This window comes from Vulpes lagopus, chromosome 20, assembly GCF_018345385.1.
Source record: "Vulpes lagopus strain Blue_001 chromosome 20, ASM1834538v1, whole genome shotgun sequence".
In the NCBI taxonomy this organism is placed as follows: domain Eukaryota; kingdom Metazoa; phylum Chordata; class Mammalia; order Carnivora; family Canidae; genus Vulpes; species Vulpes lagopus.
In genome coordinates, this window is record NC_054843.1 from 3,117,837 (window position 1) to 3,137,577 (window position 19,741).

At 52.7% G+C, this 19,741-nt stretch overlaps 1 protein-coding gene across 2 annotated transcripts in view; it reads left to right on the forward strand.

Annotated features, from left to right (window-relative positions):
• Nucleotides 1-431: 431 nt before the first annotated feature.
• The window catches only part of RSPH1 (radial spoke head component 1), a 30,841-nt gene continuing 11,531 nt past the window's right edge, over nucleotides 432-19,741 (forward strand). For both annotated transcript variants that reach the window (XM_041735188.1, XM_041735187.1), the window contains exons 1-8: nucleotides 432-544; nucleotides 2,883-2,996; nucleotides 3,114-3,219; nucleotides 7,269-7,359; nucleotides 7,865-8,000; nucleotides 12,371-12,442; nucleotides 14,784-14,946; nucleotides 15,770-15,925. In XM_041735188.1, coding sequence (XP_041591122.1) covers nucleotides 491-544; nucleotides 2,883-2,996; nucleotides 3,114-3,219; nucleotides 7,269-7,359; nucleotides 7,865-8,000; nucleotides 12,371-12,442; nucleotides 14,784-14,946; nucleotides 15,770-15,925 — 892 coding nt within the window. In that variant the 5' untranslated portion in view covers nucleotides 432-490. The remainder of the gene's footprint in view (nucleotides 545-2,882; nucleotides 2,997-3,113; nucleotides 3,220-7,268; nucleotides 7,360-7,864; nucleotides 8,001-12,370; nucleotides 12,443-14,783; nucleotides 14,947-15,769; nucleotides 15,926-19,741) is intronic.

Below are 19,741 nucleotides of genomic sequence, written 5' to 3' on the forward strand. Positions count from 1 at the left end.
ACTGGTCAGGAGAGCCCAGAAAGGCGAGGAGGAGAGGGCAGGGCCCGCGGAGGGACCCAAGAGGCCAAGGGAGGGGTCGAGAGGGGCAGCACTCAGCGGCAGGCAGAGGGGAGGCCCTGTCCAGAGCTGGCCTCTGTGCGTCTTCTGTGCACCCCGTCTTTACGGCCCTGACCCAAAGGTGCCTCCTCGTTACAGCATCACCCAGCAGCCGACGGCGGGATCCCGGCCAGCCCAGGGCGTCCAGGTCAGAGAGCTGGTGGGTACCAAGTCCGCCCCGAGCCCCGCCCCCTCCCTGTCCCCTGGCGGCGATTGCTGGAGCCCCTCCCGTTGCCTATGGCAGCACCCGGACGCGGCCAGTGGCTCCGCCCCGCGCCGGAGGAGGGGGCGGGGCAGGCCGCGTCTCCATGGCGACGGCGGACGCGGCGGTGCAGGCGGCGGGGACCTACCGAGACGCGCTGGTGGCGGCGAGGACCCAGACCCGGGCGAGGCCATGTCGGACCTGGGCTCGGAGGAGCTGGAGGAGGAGGGAGAGAATGATATTGGGGTGAGGCCTGGGTGAGGGGTGGGGGCTCCCCGGGCGCACCCCCGGAGGCCAGTGCGGCCAAAGCAGCGCCCAGTCCTGGAAGCTGGCGGTGAAAGGAGAACAGCTGACGTCTTCTCGCCGCATCCCTTGTCGCCGCTGCCTCCCCTCCTGTCTCCTCCCATCCGCCCTCCCGTGTTCCGAGGCAGCCTCTGGAGCGGCCTCCGCCTGCCACGCCCGCCAGGTGGAGCATCCTCTGCTGCCGCTCCATGCCCGCGGTGTCCGTGGCTGGCCGCCACCTCTCCTGCTGGGCGGCGATGAACAGTCATTCCTGCAGTGGAGCTCAGCTCCTCGGGATCAGGGTGGACGGAGGACAGCTGCTTGGCCAGCCTTCTAGAGAGGCTGAGAAGGTCTCAGCGAACGCTTCCCCAAGGCATGCCCTAGAGGCCTGGAAAGACTAATGCTTCTCTGGGAGCTGAGCCAAGTCGTAGGACTCATCCCTGGTGTAGACAGTGGCGAGGCGGTGCCGGGTGCACCTTATCCAGTGGTGTGAGCTGGGCGCCGTGTGCACATAAACATGTAATCACAGATGAATCACTCTAGCCCAGAGGGTGCCATTTCGTGGCTGACAGTTGGGAACCCCAGCCATGGTGTGTGTGTGTTCAGGGTACAGAGTTGAGATGGTTTCCGAATTATTATTATTATTATTATTATTATTATTATTATTTTATGGTTTCCGAATTAACTGAAAAAATCTGTCACCTCTTGCTGTGACCGATGGGTCGGTGCCTTCTGGGACCTTCTTGGCAGCTCTGTGCGCCCGTCTCCCAGCTTCTGCCCTAGTTACTGCTCAAGACTAGCACCTCTACGAAGCAGAGCCGCCCGGCCGGTGGGCAGAGCCAGAAGCCCGGGATCTGCGTGCTCTCAGGACAGCCAGCCGCTCGTGCTTAAAAAGCAGGACAAACTGCAGTGATTTACACCCCAGAATCCCCTGTGCAACGAGGCCGAGTCTGGGACGTCTCCAGACATTCTCATGCTCCTCTTCCATATCTGTTTCCCCCTCCCGTTTATTGATTTCCCGGGGAGCACTTAAAAAAAAAATCACTTGCTCAGGGTTTGCTTCCGGGGGAACCCGACCTACAACATCTGCCCAGGAAGACTTCAAGTTTGTCTCCTAGGATGGCCCTAGCGATTCGTAACTTTTTTCTTGACCATAAATCCACAGCTGGGGTCATTTTAAAGGGTTCCCCTCTATTCAGTCACCCCAGTGGCTCAAGACTGGGTGCACTGGGAGGGCTTCTGAGCGAGGGCGGGGGGAAGCTTTCATACATTGTGATTTAGTTCTGTAAGGCCACACGTTTTTACCTTCTGCTCCGAGCAAGGATTTCTGGGCTAGATTGTGCGAGGCAAGGGCAGACCCCAGAAGCGTTTGTTTCCAAAGTCCTAGTGGCGTGTTTGAGCCTATGTTGCAATAAGTCTTTACAGATCCAACTCCACGTGAAATCATTACTCTGTGCCCGGGCCCTTTTATTATTTATTCTGTGCACTCTGCGCTCACGACGAGGTGCTTGAGGAATGTTTGCTTTGTGAAGGGTAAGGAGAAAACAGGTGAATTACAAGCTTGTGTTAGGTTCTTTTTTTTTTTTTATTGACTTACTTTTAAGATATGTAATTATTTCTGTCTTACCGTATTAGTCCATGAGTGTTTGAAACTCTCTTGATAAAGAGTTTAAACTTGATAAGGAGATGAGCTAAGTGGAGTTGGGGACTCTTGAGACAACTGAGCCCCGGTTACTCCTCAGTTCCCCCATGTGGCTTCCCCTCCCCCTGACACCTCCTGAGGCTGAAAGCTGTCCTGACATCTCAGGCACCCAGGAATCCAGGAATCCTTGAAGGAAGAGTTGGGTGTTTTTTGTTTTTTTTTTGTTTTTTTTTGTTTTTTTTTTTTTTTCATTTGAAGTCCTGGATTACTGGCAGCAGCAACAGGGAGGTATTTGTGTGGCTTGAGCCCTATTCCCCCTGCATGTATTACTTCACATCCGTCCCCATAAAGGACACAATTTGGAATGCCTCTCGTTTTCCACAATTTGTTGGCTTCGTTTACAATGTGAAGGATTATCATGATAAATTACCAGCTCAGATACCGGAGACAGCGAGTGAGGCTCCCACCAGTGACAGGCACTAGGTGTGTCCCCTTGGACCAATGCTTCATGTCGCCCAGGTGTGGTTGCCTACCTCACCTGTAAGATGGGGCTGGGGATTGGGAGGGATTCAATGAAATACTCTTTTATGTAAAGATGCTTAAGACATCCTTAGCGACGAATACACAGTAGCTGTAATTATCCCTGTCTCCTCTGCCCAGGAATACGACGGGGAACGGAATGAGGCAGGCGAACGACATGGACACGGGAAGGCAAGACTGCCCAACGGGGACACGTATGAAGGGAACTACGAGCACGGTAAAAGACACGGCCAGGTCAGAACTGGTGCCGCCGGGAGGTAGCCTATTCCAGTCAGTGCGCCAGCGGCGAGCACCGCAGGGCTGAGCACGTATCAGGAATGATATGAATCGTATATAATCAATGTGTTTCAGGGGATCTACAAATTTAAAAGCGGCGCTCGGTACATCGGAGAGTACGTTAAAAATAAAAAGCATGGTCACGGCACTTTTATATACCCAGATGGATCAAGATACGAAGGTAAAACGTGCTCACAGAGCAGATTTCTGGGCCATAGAGCTCTTGTTTGGGGACGGAGCTTGTCTGTGGATGCTGGGCCGTACGAGGGGGCTCCAAGTTCTCCAGGTCGGCCAGTCACTCTGCAAACACGGGCTGTGCTCCTGTGTTCTCAGGGCTGACGCAGAAACCAGAAAGCCCTGAGACTCATGAATTGGCCCCTGGTGGGGGGGGAGGGGAATATGACTCTCCCTCGTGAGCCCATGTGCTGAGCAGCAAAAGCAAGGGATGCCCTGGGTGAGTGAAGACCCTTGTGGGGTCCGGAAACAGGTGCTCTGTGGTGTCCTGCCCTTGAAGCTGATTTTGCTTTTTCTCTGACCCACCCCTCTCTTCATGAACATGCGTGGTTTCTTTAGACTTGGGGGTTCCTTCGTTGAAGACTTCTGGTTGGGGGAGATGTTTGGCCTCGTTAAGCTGGGATTCCTTTGCCTGCCATGATTTCTTGCCTGCCAGTGTCATGTCTCAGGAGGATCCTTGTTCCCTGATTTCCGAGAACGCCCCCTGCTGTCCCCGCACACCGTCATCACCCGGTGTGACTGCCCATGCTGGTCTGATCCCCATGAGGGGTGAACCTGGGAGGAGAGACAAGTGGGAAGTGGGTGTGAGGCCTGAGAAACCATGCAGGGTTCTGTGTTCTGGACTTTTCCTGGGAAGAATTTATCCAGTTTGGGTCAGATTTCCCAGGAGATCTGTGACTGCAACCCTGGAGCTGTGGTGACAAGAGCTCCTCCTGCAGGGAGCTTCCCCGCTTGCTGGCCTGGCTCTCCGGCCTGCAGATGAGGATGGTACCCTGGGCACCGTGTCTGGCAGGTGGCGAGCACTCAGGACAGGCTGCCCGGGCAGCGCCGTGGTAGCGTGGCTTCCTGATGAGGACGTGTCCTTTGGGTGCAAGGCGGAGCTGCCTCTCTGGTTGCTAAATGGAAGTGGAACCAAGGAATTGCAAACCAGATGTACTGCCAGGGTCCAAGGCCCCGGGGGAGGGTGCCAATGCCGTTCCTGTTAAGAGAGGGAGTTGCAGCTCCATTTCATAGTTCTCAGAGCAATTATTCCAGAAGGAGCACCATCTGCTTTTTAAATGAACTTCAGACAATTTAATTTAGAGTTTGATTTAATGCTGTTATGACCCTAATCTCATTGTTGCCATGTTTTATCTTAGTCTAGATGTCAATACAAGCCGAACAACATGTGCATATATATAAAGGATGCAGGGGCAGCCCGGGTGGCTCAGCGGTTTAGCACCTGCCTTCCGCCCAGGGTGTGACCCTGGAGTCCCGGGATCGAGTCCCATGTCAGGCTCCTTGCATGGAGCCTGCTGCTCCCTCTGCCTGTGTCTCTGCCTCTCTCTCTCTCTCTCTCTCTCTCTTTCTCTGTGTCTCTCATGAATGAATAAATAAAATCTCAAAAAATAAAAAATAAAAAGGATGCTCAGAACAAGGGGTGGAAGGAGTTTTTAACGTGCAGGTTAGCCAACACACAGAACTTTGGAAACAGCCAAAAGTCTCCGAGTCTTTTCGCGTCTCCGAGTGGCTCTGTATCTTAAAGGGTGCAGGGTGTGGTCACTACTCAGAGGTTTCTTCTCCCGGGTCAGAAGCCACAATGTTAATTTTAGCTCCAGAGGTGAACCGGAGCTAAAGCTCTAAGTTGACATGTGGCCTGGTCTTCAAAGCCCTGTGTTGCCCGGCTGCCATCCTAAGGGACGTGCAGAGTGGTTTCCTGCAGGGTAGCTAGTGCGCTCGGCCCCAGCCCGAGGTGTGGGGCGCATTGGTGATCTCCCAGACAGGAGGCGGGCCCGGTGGGGGAGCCCAGGGATGAGCGGACACCCCTGCTGTGAGGGCCCCTTGGGCAGAGGCAGGGAGGCAGGGGTGCTTGGCGGAGCAGGATGAGGTTGGAGGGGAGCGGAGGGGGCCAGGCTTCGGAGGGGCGTGTGGACCACCTCTGCAGATGGCGAGGTGTGGGGACGGAGGGCCGATGAGGCCTGGGAAAGGAGAGGGAGCACCCCTCTCCAGCACCCCTCTTCCACGTTGGCCCTGTTGCTAGCTGCAAGGGGTGAATGGAGATGAAGATGTTAAGTAAGGAAATTGTGGAGAAATAAGATAATGGGATGGCTTGCAGCTGGCTATTCTGGAAGCTCTCGAGGGCAGGAGCCAAAAGAAGGCATGAACACTTGGCCCTTGGGGGTGCTTGTGAAGAGGGCATGAAGTTGGAGCCAGAGAAACCCAGATTTTTGTTTTGGTCCTGCTGTGCAGTCTTGGGCAATGTGCGTGGATCCCTCTGGTTTTGGGTGTTGTCTCCATAAAAATGTGTTGCGGTTATTACGTGTCCCAGCAGAGGCGGCCAGTGCAAAGCCCGTCGCTGTTGGGAAGCAGCACCGGGGTGATTCCCCACCAGTGCCAGCTCCTGTCTCTCCACGTCTATAGCTGACCCAGCAGCGGAGGGAGCCAGCAGGGCAGACAGTGACTAACCTGCATTTTAGTGGAAGAGAGCTTCTCGAAAGAGCATTTTATTTTATTTTTATTTTTTATTTTTAAAAGATTTTATTTATTTACTTACTTATTCATTTGAGAAAGAGAGAGAGAGCCCATGTGCATGAGTGGGGGTGAGAGGGCAGAGGGAGAGGGAGAGAGAGTCCCTCTGCCTTCGGCTCAGGGCGTGACCCTGGGGTCCTGGGATCGAGTCCCGCATCGGGCTCCCTGCAGGGACCCTGCTTATCCCTCTGCCTGTGTCTCTGCTTCTCTCTCTGTGTCTCTCATGAATGAATAAATAAAATCTTTAAAAAAGAAAAAGTCAGATGCTTAACTGACGGAGCCACCCAGATGCCGCAGAGCATTTCATTTTACATGGTCTTTCATCCCCAGAGCTCCAGACCGGAGAGCCCTGGAAGCCCTGGGGACCATGGTGGGGTGAACACCCGTGGGGAGCTTTGTAAGGGGACCGTGTGCCCCTGGAGGAAAACCAACCCGGACCACAGCCAACCGACCTGAACAGAAGTGTATGAGGATTTCTCCTGAACAGAAGCGTTAAAAATCCACGTCTGACGTGCCTGCAGCACGCCTCTTCCTTACCTTTCTAGCTCGTAATGGAGTGTCTATCTGACAATTTTGCGATGTCCCTTTCTACGGAGAAAATAGAGAATCCTGTCTTCTGTCTTTGACCAAAGACATATCAAAATTAGTTTTTAAAAATTATTCACAGTCTAGAAAAGTGTGATTCAGGGTAATAACTTGTTCTTAGCAGTGCCATGTGATTTTTTAAGGATAGTCGTCAACTTTGGAAACCTCTATCAAGTTTCTTTCACTTGGGAGCTTAAGATTGGAGGACGCCCTAAGTCTCCTGGTACAGGGATCAACCTTCAAGAATTGACAACATTCACTAACCAGATTGCTGTTGTCATTACGGTAGAGGTGTTAGGAATTTTATGGTACCTTTGCCAATTCCAGTGTTTTTTAGGAAGCTGGCAGGAGATTAGCAGGACCCTGTGTGGAGGTGCGTAGGCAGGGACAGTCAGGGAGGAGTCCAAGCAGAGGCCGTGGTTGGGAACCGTGCGGCGTCCACGTGCGTGGAGCTGGTGTGCAGGTGGGACACACGGGGCGCCCAGGCCGGAAAGGTGTGCGGGAGCCCCGTGATGAAGTAGGAAATAGTGTGAGCTGTCGGCAAGAGGCTGAGGAGGGATCGTCAAGCTTCGAAGTTGTTACTGGATCGCTAAACACATGCAAGCAGCAGGGGTGTGGGGTAGGGAGACAAAAGCCTGATCTGAATCCTAGCTCTGCCCGTGGCCAACTGTGATGCCCGCTGGTGGCACACACAGGTGACTATGGCCCACCTGCATACACCTGCCCGGACCTGCGCCCGGTGAGCTCCTGACTCAGCTTCCCTTAACCAGCCCTCCCCCACCAATGCCATGCCATTGAGGCAGAGGGGCAGGGGGACAGCGGGGTGTCACAGAGGGAGGAGGCAGCAGATGAAGGCCATCCCGTGCCTCTCACCCGGGCCTGCTTTTGTGTTGTCCCTTCCAGGCGAGTGGGCCGATGACCTAAGGCACGGCTATGGTGTGTACTACTACGTCAATAATGATACCTACACTGGAGAGTGGTTTGCTCACCAAAGGTTTGCGTTCTCTCTTCCATTCTGTAGACCTATTTATGTAATGGGAATAGGATGATGCCTTAGCATGAAGCACAATCATGACAAAAGCCCACTAGCCAGCTTTGCCAGGCAGCTGCACCCCTTCATGGCTTGAAGGTGAGCATGCCAGAGGTGACATTGCCAGGCAGGTGCAGACCTGCTGGGACAATACGTGGTCCTTAGTTCAAGAGCCCCCATGGCAACGAGCCCACCGAAGAACCCTCCTGGGGACAGGGCTACAGCTCCCAGGAGCACCGCCTCTGACCCCCCCCCACCCCCGTGGCCTGGCTGATGTGCAAAGAGGCAGTCACTGTCCTGTGGGCTGTGCCCCTCCCGTGTGTGGGCACACAGAGCAGGAGCATGCTCTTGTGGGGCAAAGACAGAGAAGCCAAGTGTAGACACCCTCCATTTAAATAGCTGTCTTACAGAGCCGGAAGGTTTTCCACTGTGTCGGAACAAAATGCACTCTCCTCTCTGTCTTAACCAGGCATGGGCAAGGCACCTATTTCTACGCAGAGACGGGCAGCAAGTATGTAGGTACCTGGGTGAACGGGCAGCAAGAGGGAGCAGCCGAGCTCATTCACTTGAACCACAGGTACCAGGGCAAGTTCTTGAACAAAAACGTAAGTCAGCGGGAAACAGTATGTGCCAATGAAATGCACAATAGCCTCTCCCCCCAGTCTATGTAAATATGGAATGAGGAATACCAAAAATCCAGAGAACCGCCCCCCCAAATACAGAGGGTGGGCAGCCATGCGTCTCCCCAGGCCTCTGATACTGGCAAAGGGCGGGGTGTAGGGCACTTGCTTCTCTTCTCTGCATGTCAGCGACATCCCCACCCTCCCTGGGCTGCCATCCATCCCGTTGCTATAACGTGGGGGCATCCTGCCTCTCATATGTGCTCCTCGTCGTAGGTAGATTGGCCGTGAAACATCTGCGGTTGAGCATGTGTGTGTTTGGACTTTCTTTGCCCTGGGAGGCATGGGGCTAGGGCCCTGGGGAGGCCGACCCACGAGCTTCTTGCTGCAGGCCTGCCCACCCACCCTGGGCTTGGGCTTGGGTGTCACGGTGTCCAGTCCGCGGTGCCCACGTTTGGTCATTTCTGTGTGGCGGGCTCTATGGCTGTGCCAAGCCCTGCCGGGATGCAGAGAAGCCCTCATAACTCGGCCCCACCACGCTGGCACTCCTCGTGGCTTCGAGCTGGGGTTGGGCAGAAACTTCCCCTGAAGAGTTTGCCGAGCAAATTAGAAGTTTTAGGAGGTGACATGGAGGGGGGTGCCTGGGTAGCTCAGTGGGTTAAGCCTCTGACTCCTGGTTTTGGCTCAGGTTGTGACCTCAGGGTCATGTGCTCAGCCGTCTCTCCCTCTGCCCCTCCTCTGCTCTCACTCTCTCTCTCTCTCTCTCTTAAATAAATAAATAAATAAATAAATAAATAAATATTAAAAAAAAAAAACAAGTTGGCATAGCGAATTTTGAACTGATTTAATGAAGTCGCCTCAGACTCTCTTAAAACTCAGTTTCCATTTATGTAGAATTCATGCCCCAATTAACAGATTCTACTCTCAAGTCTTTGTAAAGCAGCACATCTCCCCCCCCCCCCAAAATCTATAAATTGCATGTGTAATTCCCAGCAAAATTCTCCTGGGGAGCTGTGTGGAGGGAAAGAGAATTTGGCAAAAGTGAATCTGGAAGCATCGATGAAGGCGGCGAGCCTACACTAACCTAGTTCTGCGAGCTAGTGAAAGCTAAGCACATGACACGCAGGTACAGTTGACCCCTGAAGAAGGCGGGGGTCGAGGCGCTGACCCCTGGGCAAAGATCCACATGGGATTTTGACTCCCCTGAAACTTAACTGCTGACGGCGTGCCGTCGACTGGAGGCCTTACCGATCACGTAAAGAGTCGATTCACACATGCTCTGTATGTTATGGGTATTACACACGTTATTCTTACAATAAAATAAGCCACATACTTTGTATATGTATTATATGCTGAACTCTTATAATAAAGTAAGCTAGAGGAAAGGAAATGTCACTAAGAAAATCATAAGGAAGCCGAGCACCTGGGAGCTCAGGGGTTTAGGCATCTGCCTTTGGCTCAGTTCATGATCCCAGGGTCCTGGGATCGAGTCCTGCATCGAGCTCCCTGCTCAGCGGGGAGCCTACTTCTCCCTCTCTGTCTGCCCCCAGCTCATGCTCTCTCTCTGTCAAATAAATTAATAAAATCTTTTAAAAATTATGAAAAAAAGAGAAGATCATAAGGAAGAGAAAATAAATTCACAGCACTGGTCTGTATTTATTGAAAAAAAAAATCTGCCTATAAGTGGACTCGTGCAGTGTAGACCGGCGCTGTTGAAGGGTCAGCTGTCTCCAGGCACCCGGCCCTCCACCGCCCACCTGAGCTCCAGCCTTCCCTTCTCCCCCTGCTGTGGTGTGTGACCCTGCCACGTTCTTCTGTGCAGCACGTCTGCGCACACTTACATGCAGCTCGGGGCTTGTCACTATGTAAATAGGATCACGTTACATCAGGACATGAAAACACAGATACACCTATCTTTTTGCGCATTTGGAATATTTACATAGGTTAGATATCACAATTGCTGAGTCTACAAATATTGACATTTTGAATCATGATTGCTATTGCCAACTGCCCTAAGAAGCGGTGCCAGTTCACATTCTGGCCAATAGACTCCAAGAGCCTCTGTCATACATTCTGCAACGTTGAACATCACCAGTCTTTAATGTTTTTGCGAATCCAATGGATAAAAAAAAAAAAAGGCCTGGTTTTAGTGTGCATTTCCTGATTCCTAGTGAAGTCCAGCATCTTTACACACTTGTGCTACTGGTTTGACTTTCTTCCTCAGAGAATTGCCTTTTCAAATCCTTGCCGTCAAGTTGTTAAAAGACATTTTAAATAAAGCTTGATAATTAAAACTGAGATACCAGGGTGGAGAAATACAGATCAGTGAAGCAGATTAGAAAGTTTAGGGACAGATTCATGTGCATACGGTGACTCAGCTCCTTAAAAGGGGAGAAGTCGAGGAGTGATGTATAGGACAACTTGATAGCCATTTTGGGAGAAAAACGAAGCCAGAATTCATTATCCATCATTAGATGAAGACACACACTAGAGGGAGTAAAAGTTTAGATGTAAAAAAAAAAAATTACAGATAAAATGCTCATTAACTTTAAAATGAGGAAAGAGAACTTTCTTTTTTTTTTTCAATGTTATTTATATATTTATTTATTATTTGAAGGAGGACTTTCTAAACAGAAGCGTAAAGGAAAACCCAATAGATTTGGGTTGTTTTTTTTTAGATAAAAAATATCTAGGGATCCCTGGGTGGCGCAGTGGTTTGGCGCCTGCCTTTGGCCCAGGGCGTGATCCTGGAGACTCGGGATCGAATCCCACGTTGGGCTCCCGGTGCATGGAGCCTGCTTCTCCCTCTGCCTATGTCTCTGCCTCTCTCTCTCTCACTGTGTGCCTATCATAAATAAATAAAATAATTAAAAAAAATATCTAAAAAAAATCTATAATTTTTTATCTAAAATATCATATTGGGTTATCTGGGTTATTATTTTTAGGTAAAAATAATCCCTTGTAGATTAGAACACGTTATAAAGAAAATTTAAGACATAGATGACCAATGGGGTTAGGATATTTGTAACATTACATATAAATGTATAAAGCACTTGTGTCAATCAATGATTTAATAGCTTAAAGATGTGACTTCATGATGAGATCGTGTTTTTCATATTTTTAAAAAAATGTAAAGATAGGACAAAATGTTAATGCCCAGGAAAGACAAGGGTTTGAATGCAAGGGGCTCTTAAGTGATGTTGTGGGAAGGAGAATTATTAGAGCCTCATTGTCATCAATACATAAAAAAATAGTGTGTCTATATATTTTGTGAGTATATATGTACACATTGTGTGTCTGTGTATGTGCCAGAAATTCCACTTGTGAAAACTTCCCCGAGGAAAATCTCACAAGTGTACGTAAGAGGTGACTCCGAATGTGTCTCCTGCAGGGGTCTTGGTGAAAGAATAACACCAGCACACCGAATATTAATGATAGTAAATAGGTAAAATAGATTATAACTCTTAAATGAGAGAAAATACCAGGCTGACAGATTGGTATCATGTATGACGATTTGCAAATATGGGAATTCATTTATGCCACGTTTCTAAGTAAAAATAGAGTGTGTGAGTCAGTGTACGTAATTATGGTCCAACCTTTTTTTTTTTTTAAAGATTTTATTTGTTTACTCATGAGAGACACAGAGAGAGGCAGAGACACAGGCAGAGGGAGAAGCAGGCTCCCTGCAGGGAGCCCGATGTGGGACCTCAGGGTCATGGCCCTGAAGGCAGATGCCCAACCGCTGAGCCACCCAGGTGTCCCATGGTCCCATGGTCAAACTTTTATTTAGAAAAATCTATATACTAGAAATAAGGAATAAGGTTTTAGAGAATATGTCACAATATATATTTTTTAAAATATTTTACTTCTTTGTGTATTTATTTAGAGTGTGATGTGAGGGGCAGAGGGAGAAAGAGAGAATCTCAAGCAGACTTCCCGTGAGCAAGGAGCCGGGGGGGTGGGGCCCGATCCCATGACCCCAAGATCACGACCTGAGCCAGAATCATGAGTCGGACACTTAACCGACCGAGCCATCCGGGCACCCCAAGACCATGTCACAGTGTTATTAGCACTCCTGTCTCTAGCTTGTTAGCCTGTGGGTGACATTTTTGTAATGAACGCTTCCTTTTTATTGAGATAAAACTAAAGCTTAAATAACAAACCAAACAGGCCCCATACTTGGCAATTCCATCCGCCGTTGGTTCCTAAAAGCTTTCTTTAACACACATGGGATGTCCCCCTCCCTGACCCTGGGCAGGTGTTTCTGGAGGTGACATCTCCGCAGCATTTTGCGCGCTCCGTTGGGGTGGGGAACGCAAGGAGTGACGCGCTGCTTGGCTTCTCTTTGCTCGTAGCCTGTCGGCCCTGGAAAGTACGTGTTTGACGTCGGATGCGAACAGCATGGGGAGTACCGCCTAACGGATGTGGTGAGTGGCGGGGCGACAGGCCGTTCCCTGTATCCATGGGTCGGAGGGCTGCCTGGGATGTCGAGCCCCGTGTGATCCGAGGTCACACGGCTCTCGGCAGCCTTCCTGCTGTCCTCCTGTGTGCGCGTGCCGTGGTTTAGACCTGGATTTCCAGAACTAAACGGTATCGTTCACGGTTGCTGCTGGAGCCTACACGTAGCTTTGGCCAAGAGCAGCCAGCTGGCCCCGAGTCGGAGGGCTCTGGGCGGCGTCCAGCTCCGGAATCGGCGGCCGTGGTGCCACCAGGTTTGTCCGGCGACAGCACTGTAGGTGTGCGGCTTGCGCTGTGCATGGTATTTTTTGCCTTTTTGTTCCAGCATGTGACGTCAACGTGAATACTCGCTCGATGCTTCCCGGTTAGTATGAAGGGATCCCGATCTGCAGGCGATGGAGTGAAATAGCTCAGCACCCTCTGCCTCCCCGGGCCTCCCCGGGCACCTCCCAGGACACCCCCAGGCCCAGGCCTGCCCTCTGCCCCTCTTTTCCTGCTCCCCGTCCTCTTGCATTCCTTTGGTCGCTCTGCCAGGGGCCCTCTGTTCCCCGAAACAGCCTGTGATTCCCCGAGGTCCTCCTCCTCTGCCATGGCCAGAATGCCCCGTGGGCTCCCGGTGGCCTGCCCCCCGGCCTTATGCCGCCCGCTTGTCTGCACCGTCCCTTCGGACCAGCTGCCGTGGATTGTGGCGAGGGTCGGTTCTTAGCTAGCTACCCAATGTGAAGTGGCCAAACGCTTGACTCTGTCGCTAAAAATAGGCCCACCCCACCCCCCAGGATCGTTTCTGCTCGGATCCCGGGACGTGTAGTCTTGAGTGAGAGGGGCTCCCAGAGGCCATGCATCTGGAGGAATTTGATGGGTCTCCCCCGCTCGGGTGACTGCTCCCCGCATTCCCCCTCGGGAGGGCTCCGCACACATAGTTGGGAACCGCAAACACAGTCGACTGCTGCGTTGTTAGATTGTGACAGCGCCTAGGGAGTCCTTGCTGGGCTCTCCCTGGGGCTGGCACGCCCCCACTGGGCCCTGAAGCAACATGCTGACTAAACTTACTACACTTCCCCCACCCCACCCCCCAAATCTGGCCATTAGGGTCTCGTTAGAGATTGAGCTGCTATTGTGATTTGTGAAGTGACAAGAGCTAAAACAGCAGAGTAGTGGGCAGTTTTAGTCTGACCTGGGCCAAGTTCTTAGAAGTGAGTGTTTCGGGATGCAGGGGAGAGAGTAGAAAGAACATCCTGACACCTAAGGGGGGAATATGGCCATAAGCCCCCAGCACTGCTCCCGTTCAGGAATGAGCCTGTGAAGCACCAAACACCCTGAGGATCTAGGTCTGAGGCCGCACTGGTGCTTTCTGGGAGGACAACTGGGGTCGTGCTATGCAGATAAACCGAGGGTCACACGCACAGAGAACGTGAGATAGCAGGTGGTCAGGGGGCGGTTCTCCACGTGTGGTCCTGGGCTTGTGGCTTCAGCAGCACCGTGGCCCTGGCTAGAAGCGCGGGTGATAGGGCCCCCCCCCCCATATCCCAATGCAGGCGCTCAGACCTGTGTTTCCACAAGCCCACTGGGGGCTCTGCTGCGGTCCTAGGGCACTGGTGTCCCCTCGTGGGGGACAGAGCTCAGAAACTTTGAAACCGAGTCATCTATTTCTAAGTGACTCAGTGGAAGTAATAGGTGGGTCTCTGTCACTGTCGGACATATGATCCTCGATGTGACAGTGACATCTTCCTTATTTGTGGGATTGATGTTCAGATCTTTGGAATTTTGGGATAGTTATGAGATTGGGGATTAGGCCCCTACGCTGGGCCAAATGGGCACATGCCGGCTGCGGGCCGTTGCCGAAGTTAGACTCTTACGAAAGATCCCCCAGTTAGAGGTGATTGACTCTCACTCTGCTTTCGTGGGATCTCGTCTTCCCCCCATAATCATTGATTCTAGGGCATTAGTTTTCAGGCCCTTCCATGCTATATGGCCATCCTAGGATGCTTTCAGCCCTTTCTTCAGACCTGGAAAACGTGACTGAGCAACTGAAAGCCACACGCAGCCTTGGTCACTGCTTAATGGCTCCAGAAGGCTGGGGATGTCAAGCCTGGAAGCCGTTCACGGCGTGAGCGAGAGCGCGTGGGTGCCGCGCGGCGATGCCCGTCCGCACCTCCTCTTGGTGCTCCCAAGATGCACCTTCAAGCCCAGATCACACCAGGGACAGCTGACAACTGGGCTGTCACAGTGCCCGAATGTCCCCTCGCTGTGAACATCCCGTGCTGAGTCTACACACATGTTGGTAATTTGACATTTTTAAACTTAAAATAGGAAAGAGGAGAAGAGGAGGAGGAGGAAGAGACGACGATGATGACTCTGGTTCCAAAATGGAAAGCCACCAAAATCACGGAACTGGCTCTGTGGACCCCGACCCTCCCTGAGGAGCATCCACCTGCAGAGGCGCCTGGCCCAGAAGAGGCTCTAGGAGCCGAGGGTATGGGCGCTTCTGGGGTACGGGGCACTTCTGGGGTGGGGTGCTGGGCATCTTCTCTTTGTGGGCCGCTAGTAGGTAGGGCTCTGGGAATTAGACTCTGGGCCTGTTTTGTGTGCAGGATATTGTCAGGGTCGGTGGCGGGGGGCGCCCTAGGGAGGGAGTCGGAGCCTCCGGGAAGCGGGGTGGAAGGAGGGGTGGGCAGTGGGACTGACTGGTTGATGGACAACCTTATTGGTCCCATGGGAAGCCCTGCAGCTAAAAGCCTGCCCATCTTGGTCAGTGATGGGCTGTGGGCGTAAGTTGGGGCCAGGGCTGAGAGCAGCCTGGTGACAAGTCCTTCCTAAGACGTGGCGGTGGCTCTCCATCCCCATCCCACTGGGCCTCCTGAGACGTAGCCCAGGCTCCATGGGATGTTGAAGAAGGTTACACTGGGCAGGAGTCCTTGCATTGTGAGTGATTGAAAACCAACTCAAACTGGCTCAAGTGAAATAATGCTAACTTATTGGGGTTCCTCCAGCTGGAGAGGTCGGGGTGGAGACAGCCCCAGGCAGGGCAGGGTCAGGCCTCCGCTCTCCGGTCTCTGCGTGTGGGCATTCCTTCCCTTTGGAGAGCAGTGCTCTTCGACTTTATGCAGCAGAGCTGCCCCACCTGAACCCGTCGCCGAGCCAGGGGACAGCTCTCCAGATCTGGGCTGGACTGGGTGACTTCAAGCAGGGAAGGTGGTCCCCGGAGGGAGGCCTATCAGCAGGCGGGAGGGGCGCTGGCAGTGAGGAAGCAGCTGCCGGAGACACAGGCCTGCGGGCTTCCCGTGGCTTCATCGCAGGTGACGGGGAGCTCATGGAGGAGGGCCAGGCTCTGGCGGACATTTCCGAAGGGGAGACTGACTCCTTGAGGCCTGGGGAGGATGACGGAGATTCCACCAGGGAGGACAGCCGGGAGTACGGCCGGGACGATTACCGATATGACACCACCGACCAGGGTGAGCACGCACAGCCGGGGCAGGAGGCAGGTGCACACTGGGAAGGGCTCTTGGATTCTCCTGCCTTTGTCCTCGGCTTCCTTGGACCGCCCCAGGGACTGGGACGAGATCTCAGGGGCTGGCTGAGGACTTGCATGGGGCTGTGGGGATGTTGCTGTCTCAGGCCCTCCGACAAACCCCTTGACTGTAGCGGGACAGCTTGCTGCCCCGCGTGGCCTCTCTCTTCCTGTCATGTGCTAATTATTTCCATTTTTATCAAAAGAACAGCCTCAGGCTGCAGAGTCTCACTAGAGATTTATAACATGCCTTTTTTTTTTTTTTACCTGATTTTACCATGGTCAGATCACAGGAGTATGATTAGAGGTTAGAGGCCAGTGGTTCTGGGAATCAGCCCTCGTTAAGTGGGCTTGAATGTACCATTAATCTAGAAGCCTCTGCATCTGCAGGTCACAGGCCAGGGATTGACCTTCTGTCTGCTTGGGGCTTCAGGTTCCTAGAATCTTCTAAAACCTTCCAAGTGCTGTGGGCACCACAAGGAAGTTCATAGAGGGCTTTCTTATTGAAACCCAGTTTCTTACGTCTGGTTTAAGGCTGGTATCTTGGTGGTGAGGGAACCAGCGGTCTGGGAACAGCTGGCTCCAGACAGTGGTTTCTGGGTCAGGGACCCCATGCCACTTGGTTTGTCTCTATTGCAAATTAAGAGCAAATCTCTTGTTTGAAGGTTCGTACTCAGCATTGTTTTGAAGATAATATCTGAAATAATTAACTCCTGTAAAACAGGTTTCAATCTAAATACTTTAGGTGCACATAGAATTAGGGTTTTGTTGGCCAGTGGTTCTGACTACCCTAGTGGTGCAGCGCAGAAACTCGTGCCGGGAGCTGGGTGGCCTGTGGCTGAGAGCACAGGGGCCAGACACCAGGCTTTCCCGTTAGCACCCGGATGGCCTCTTTCTCATACTCCCTGCATCCTGCTTCTGTATCATGTGCCCTGAGATCCGTGAGGATGTTGGATGCCTGCGTCTGAAGAGCATTTAAATGGCACACGAATGCTCCATACGTGGAGGCGTTGGCTGAGGCGGAGCACTTCCGACAGGTGGAGCTGTGCTTGCCTGGCTGGGGGGAATTGGGAGGCACCAAGGGCCTGATGGGAAGTGAGTGGAGAATCAGTGACTTGACTGCCGTGTGCCTGCTCTGTGCCCACTGTGTTCCTGCTGTGTGACCACTATGTGCCTGCTGTGTGCCTGCTGTGTGAGTACAGTGTGCCTGCTGTGTGCCCACTACGTGCGTGCCTGGTGACCACCATGTACCCACTGTGTACCTGCTGTGTGAGCGCTATGTGCCTGCTGTGTGCCTGCTGTGTGCCCACTACGTGCGTGCCTGGTGACCACCATGTACCCACTGTGTACCTGCTGTGTGAGTGCTATGTGCCTGCTGTGTGCCTGCTGTGTGCCTGCTGTGTGCCTACTGTGTACCAGCTGTGTGAGTGCTATGTGCCTGCTGTGTGCCTGCTGTGTGCCTGCTGTGTGCCTACTGTGTACCTGCTGTGTGCCCACTACGTGTGTGCCTGGTGACCACCATGTACCCACTGTGTACCTGCTGTGTGAGCGCTATGTGCCTGCTGTGTGCCTGCTGTGTGCCTGCTGTGTGCCCACTACGTGCGTGCCTGGTGACCACCATGTACCCACTGTGTACCTGCTGTGTGAGTGCTATGTGCCTGCTGTGTGCCTGCTGTGTGCCTACTGTGTACCTGCTGTGTGCCCACTACGTGTGTGCCTGGTGACCACCATGTACCCACTGTGTACCTGCTGTGTGACCACTATGTGCCTGCTGTGTGCCTGTTGTGTGAGTACAGTGTGCCTGCTGTGTGCTCACTACGTGTGTGCCTGGTGACCACTATGTGCCCACTGTGTACCTACTGTGTGGCCACTGTGTGCCTGCTGTGTGCTCACTACGTGTGTGCCTGGTGACCACTATGTGTCCACTGTGTACCTGCTGTGTGACCACTATGTGCCTGCTGTGTGAGTACAGTGTGCCTGCTGTGTGCTCACTACGTGTGTGCCTGGTGACCACTATGTGCCCACTGTGTACCTACTGTGTGGCCACTGTGTGCCTGCTGTGTGCTCACTACATGTGTGCCTGGTGACCACTATGTGTCCACTGTGTACCTGCTGTGTGACCACTATGTGCCTGCTGTGTGAGTACAGTGTGCCTGCTGTGTGCCCACTACGTGTGTGCCTGGTGACCACCATGTACCCCCTGTGTACCTGCTGTGTGGCCACTATGTGACCGCTGTGTGCCTGTTGTGTGACTGTTGCTGACTGCTGTGTACAGGAAGGTGCAAGGAGCAACTGCGGCAGCATCAGAGGTATTTCTGAGAGGACATACCTCAGGCGAGTTGCAAGGCTGGAGTGGTGAGAAGGGAGCAACCAGAGGGAAATGCCCCCAGGGAGAGTGCAAGTCTGAGGACAGGGTGGGTATGGGGAGCAGGGCAGGTCACTTGGCCAAGAAAGTGAGGAGATAAATCTTTCTGATGGACTTTTCTTTGAGGGCTCACCATGGCATTGGACTTGACCCTGAGGGCAGTGAGGGGGGACGGTGGGGATGGGTGCCCTGGGGCCAGGCAGGCAGGAGGCAGGGGCTCCCTCAGGAGGTGAGGCCTTACCCACCCAGAAGCCATAGGGGTGGGAGCAGAAGGAGGGGACAGGCAGGAGCAGTACTGAGGATGAGAGTCTCTGGGGCCTGGCTGGGAAATTGGGCCGAGTCCACGCCCTCAGGACGAGCTGGCACCTGAGCTGCAGACTCGTGATTCAGCCCTGGGCAAAGGGGCGTTTCCTTTAGCTCCCAGGGTGTGTCCTTGGGGGACACTTGGCTCTGTCTGGAGACTTGGGGGCTGGGCAGGGCAGTGGGCAGAGGGGAGGGACAGTGCTACTGGCACCTTCCGGGTAGGCGCCAACATGTCAGAGTGCCTTAAATGAAAAACGGGCCTAAGTAAACAGTGGGCCTGGGTAGCAAACATCGCATGAGAATCACAAAAACTCAAGATTTAACGGGATTCCTATATTATGTCTGAAGTTCACCCTACTGATCTCTTTTCATCGCCAGCAGTGAGAGCTACAGACTTTGCTTCACAAGAAAAAAATAACTCTGAATTTCATGATACTTCTGAGATAGCGTCTTATCAGAACGTAGCCAGTCCCTGCCTTTCTTTTCGTTGACGCAAGGGCCGCACGGTAACGCCTCGCGTTTGTAAAGCTGGTCCTATTTGGACGGCGCGTGCAGGCAAAGGTGCTTACTGAGCTCACTCGCGCGCGAATGTCCTCAGCAGTTTCTTCGGAGAAAGCTTCTGCTTAGTTTGTTGCTGGTGTCGCAGGATTTGTGACCCCTTAGCACCGGGGTCCTTGGTCACGTCACTTCAGAGAATGAAGGGGTAGACGAGACGAAGAGTGCTGGGCAGCAAAGCAAAGTTTATTGAGCAAGAGTATAAAGCTCCCGGAGAGGGAAGGGGACCCGAGAGAGCTGCCCTTGGAGTTCCTAAGTTGAGGGGTGTTCATGAGCTCTTCTGAGGAGCTGTCTCAAATCTCAGGGTGTGCTGAGTCGTACCTACCTAAGCTAATGTCCGTGTGCTTATGGGTTTTTTTTTAATTTTTATTATTATTATTATTATTATTATTATTATTATTATTATTTTTGCTACATTTGGGGGCTTAGGTCTTAATTGCCCCTTACCTGTGATATTGACAAATGATTTGTGGTTAATTGTCTTATTTTAGGACTTTTGCAGAAGTCACTTCTGCAAAGGCTACAGAGCAGAATGCT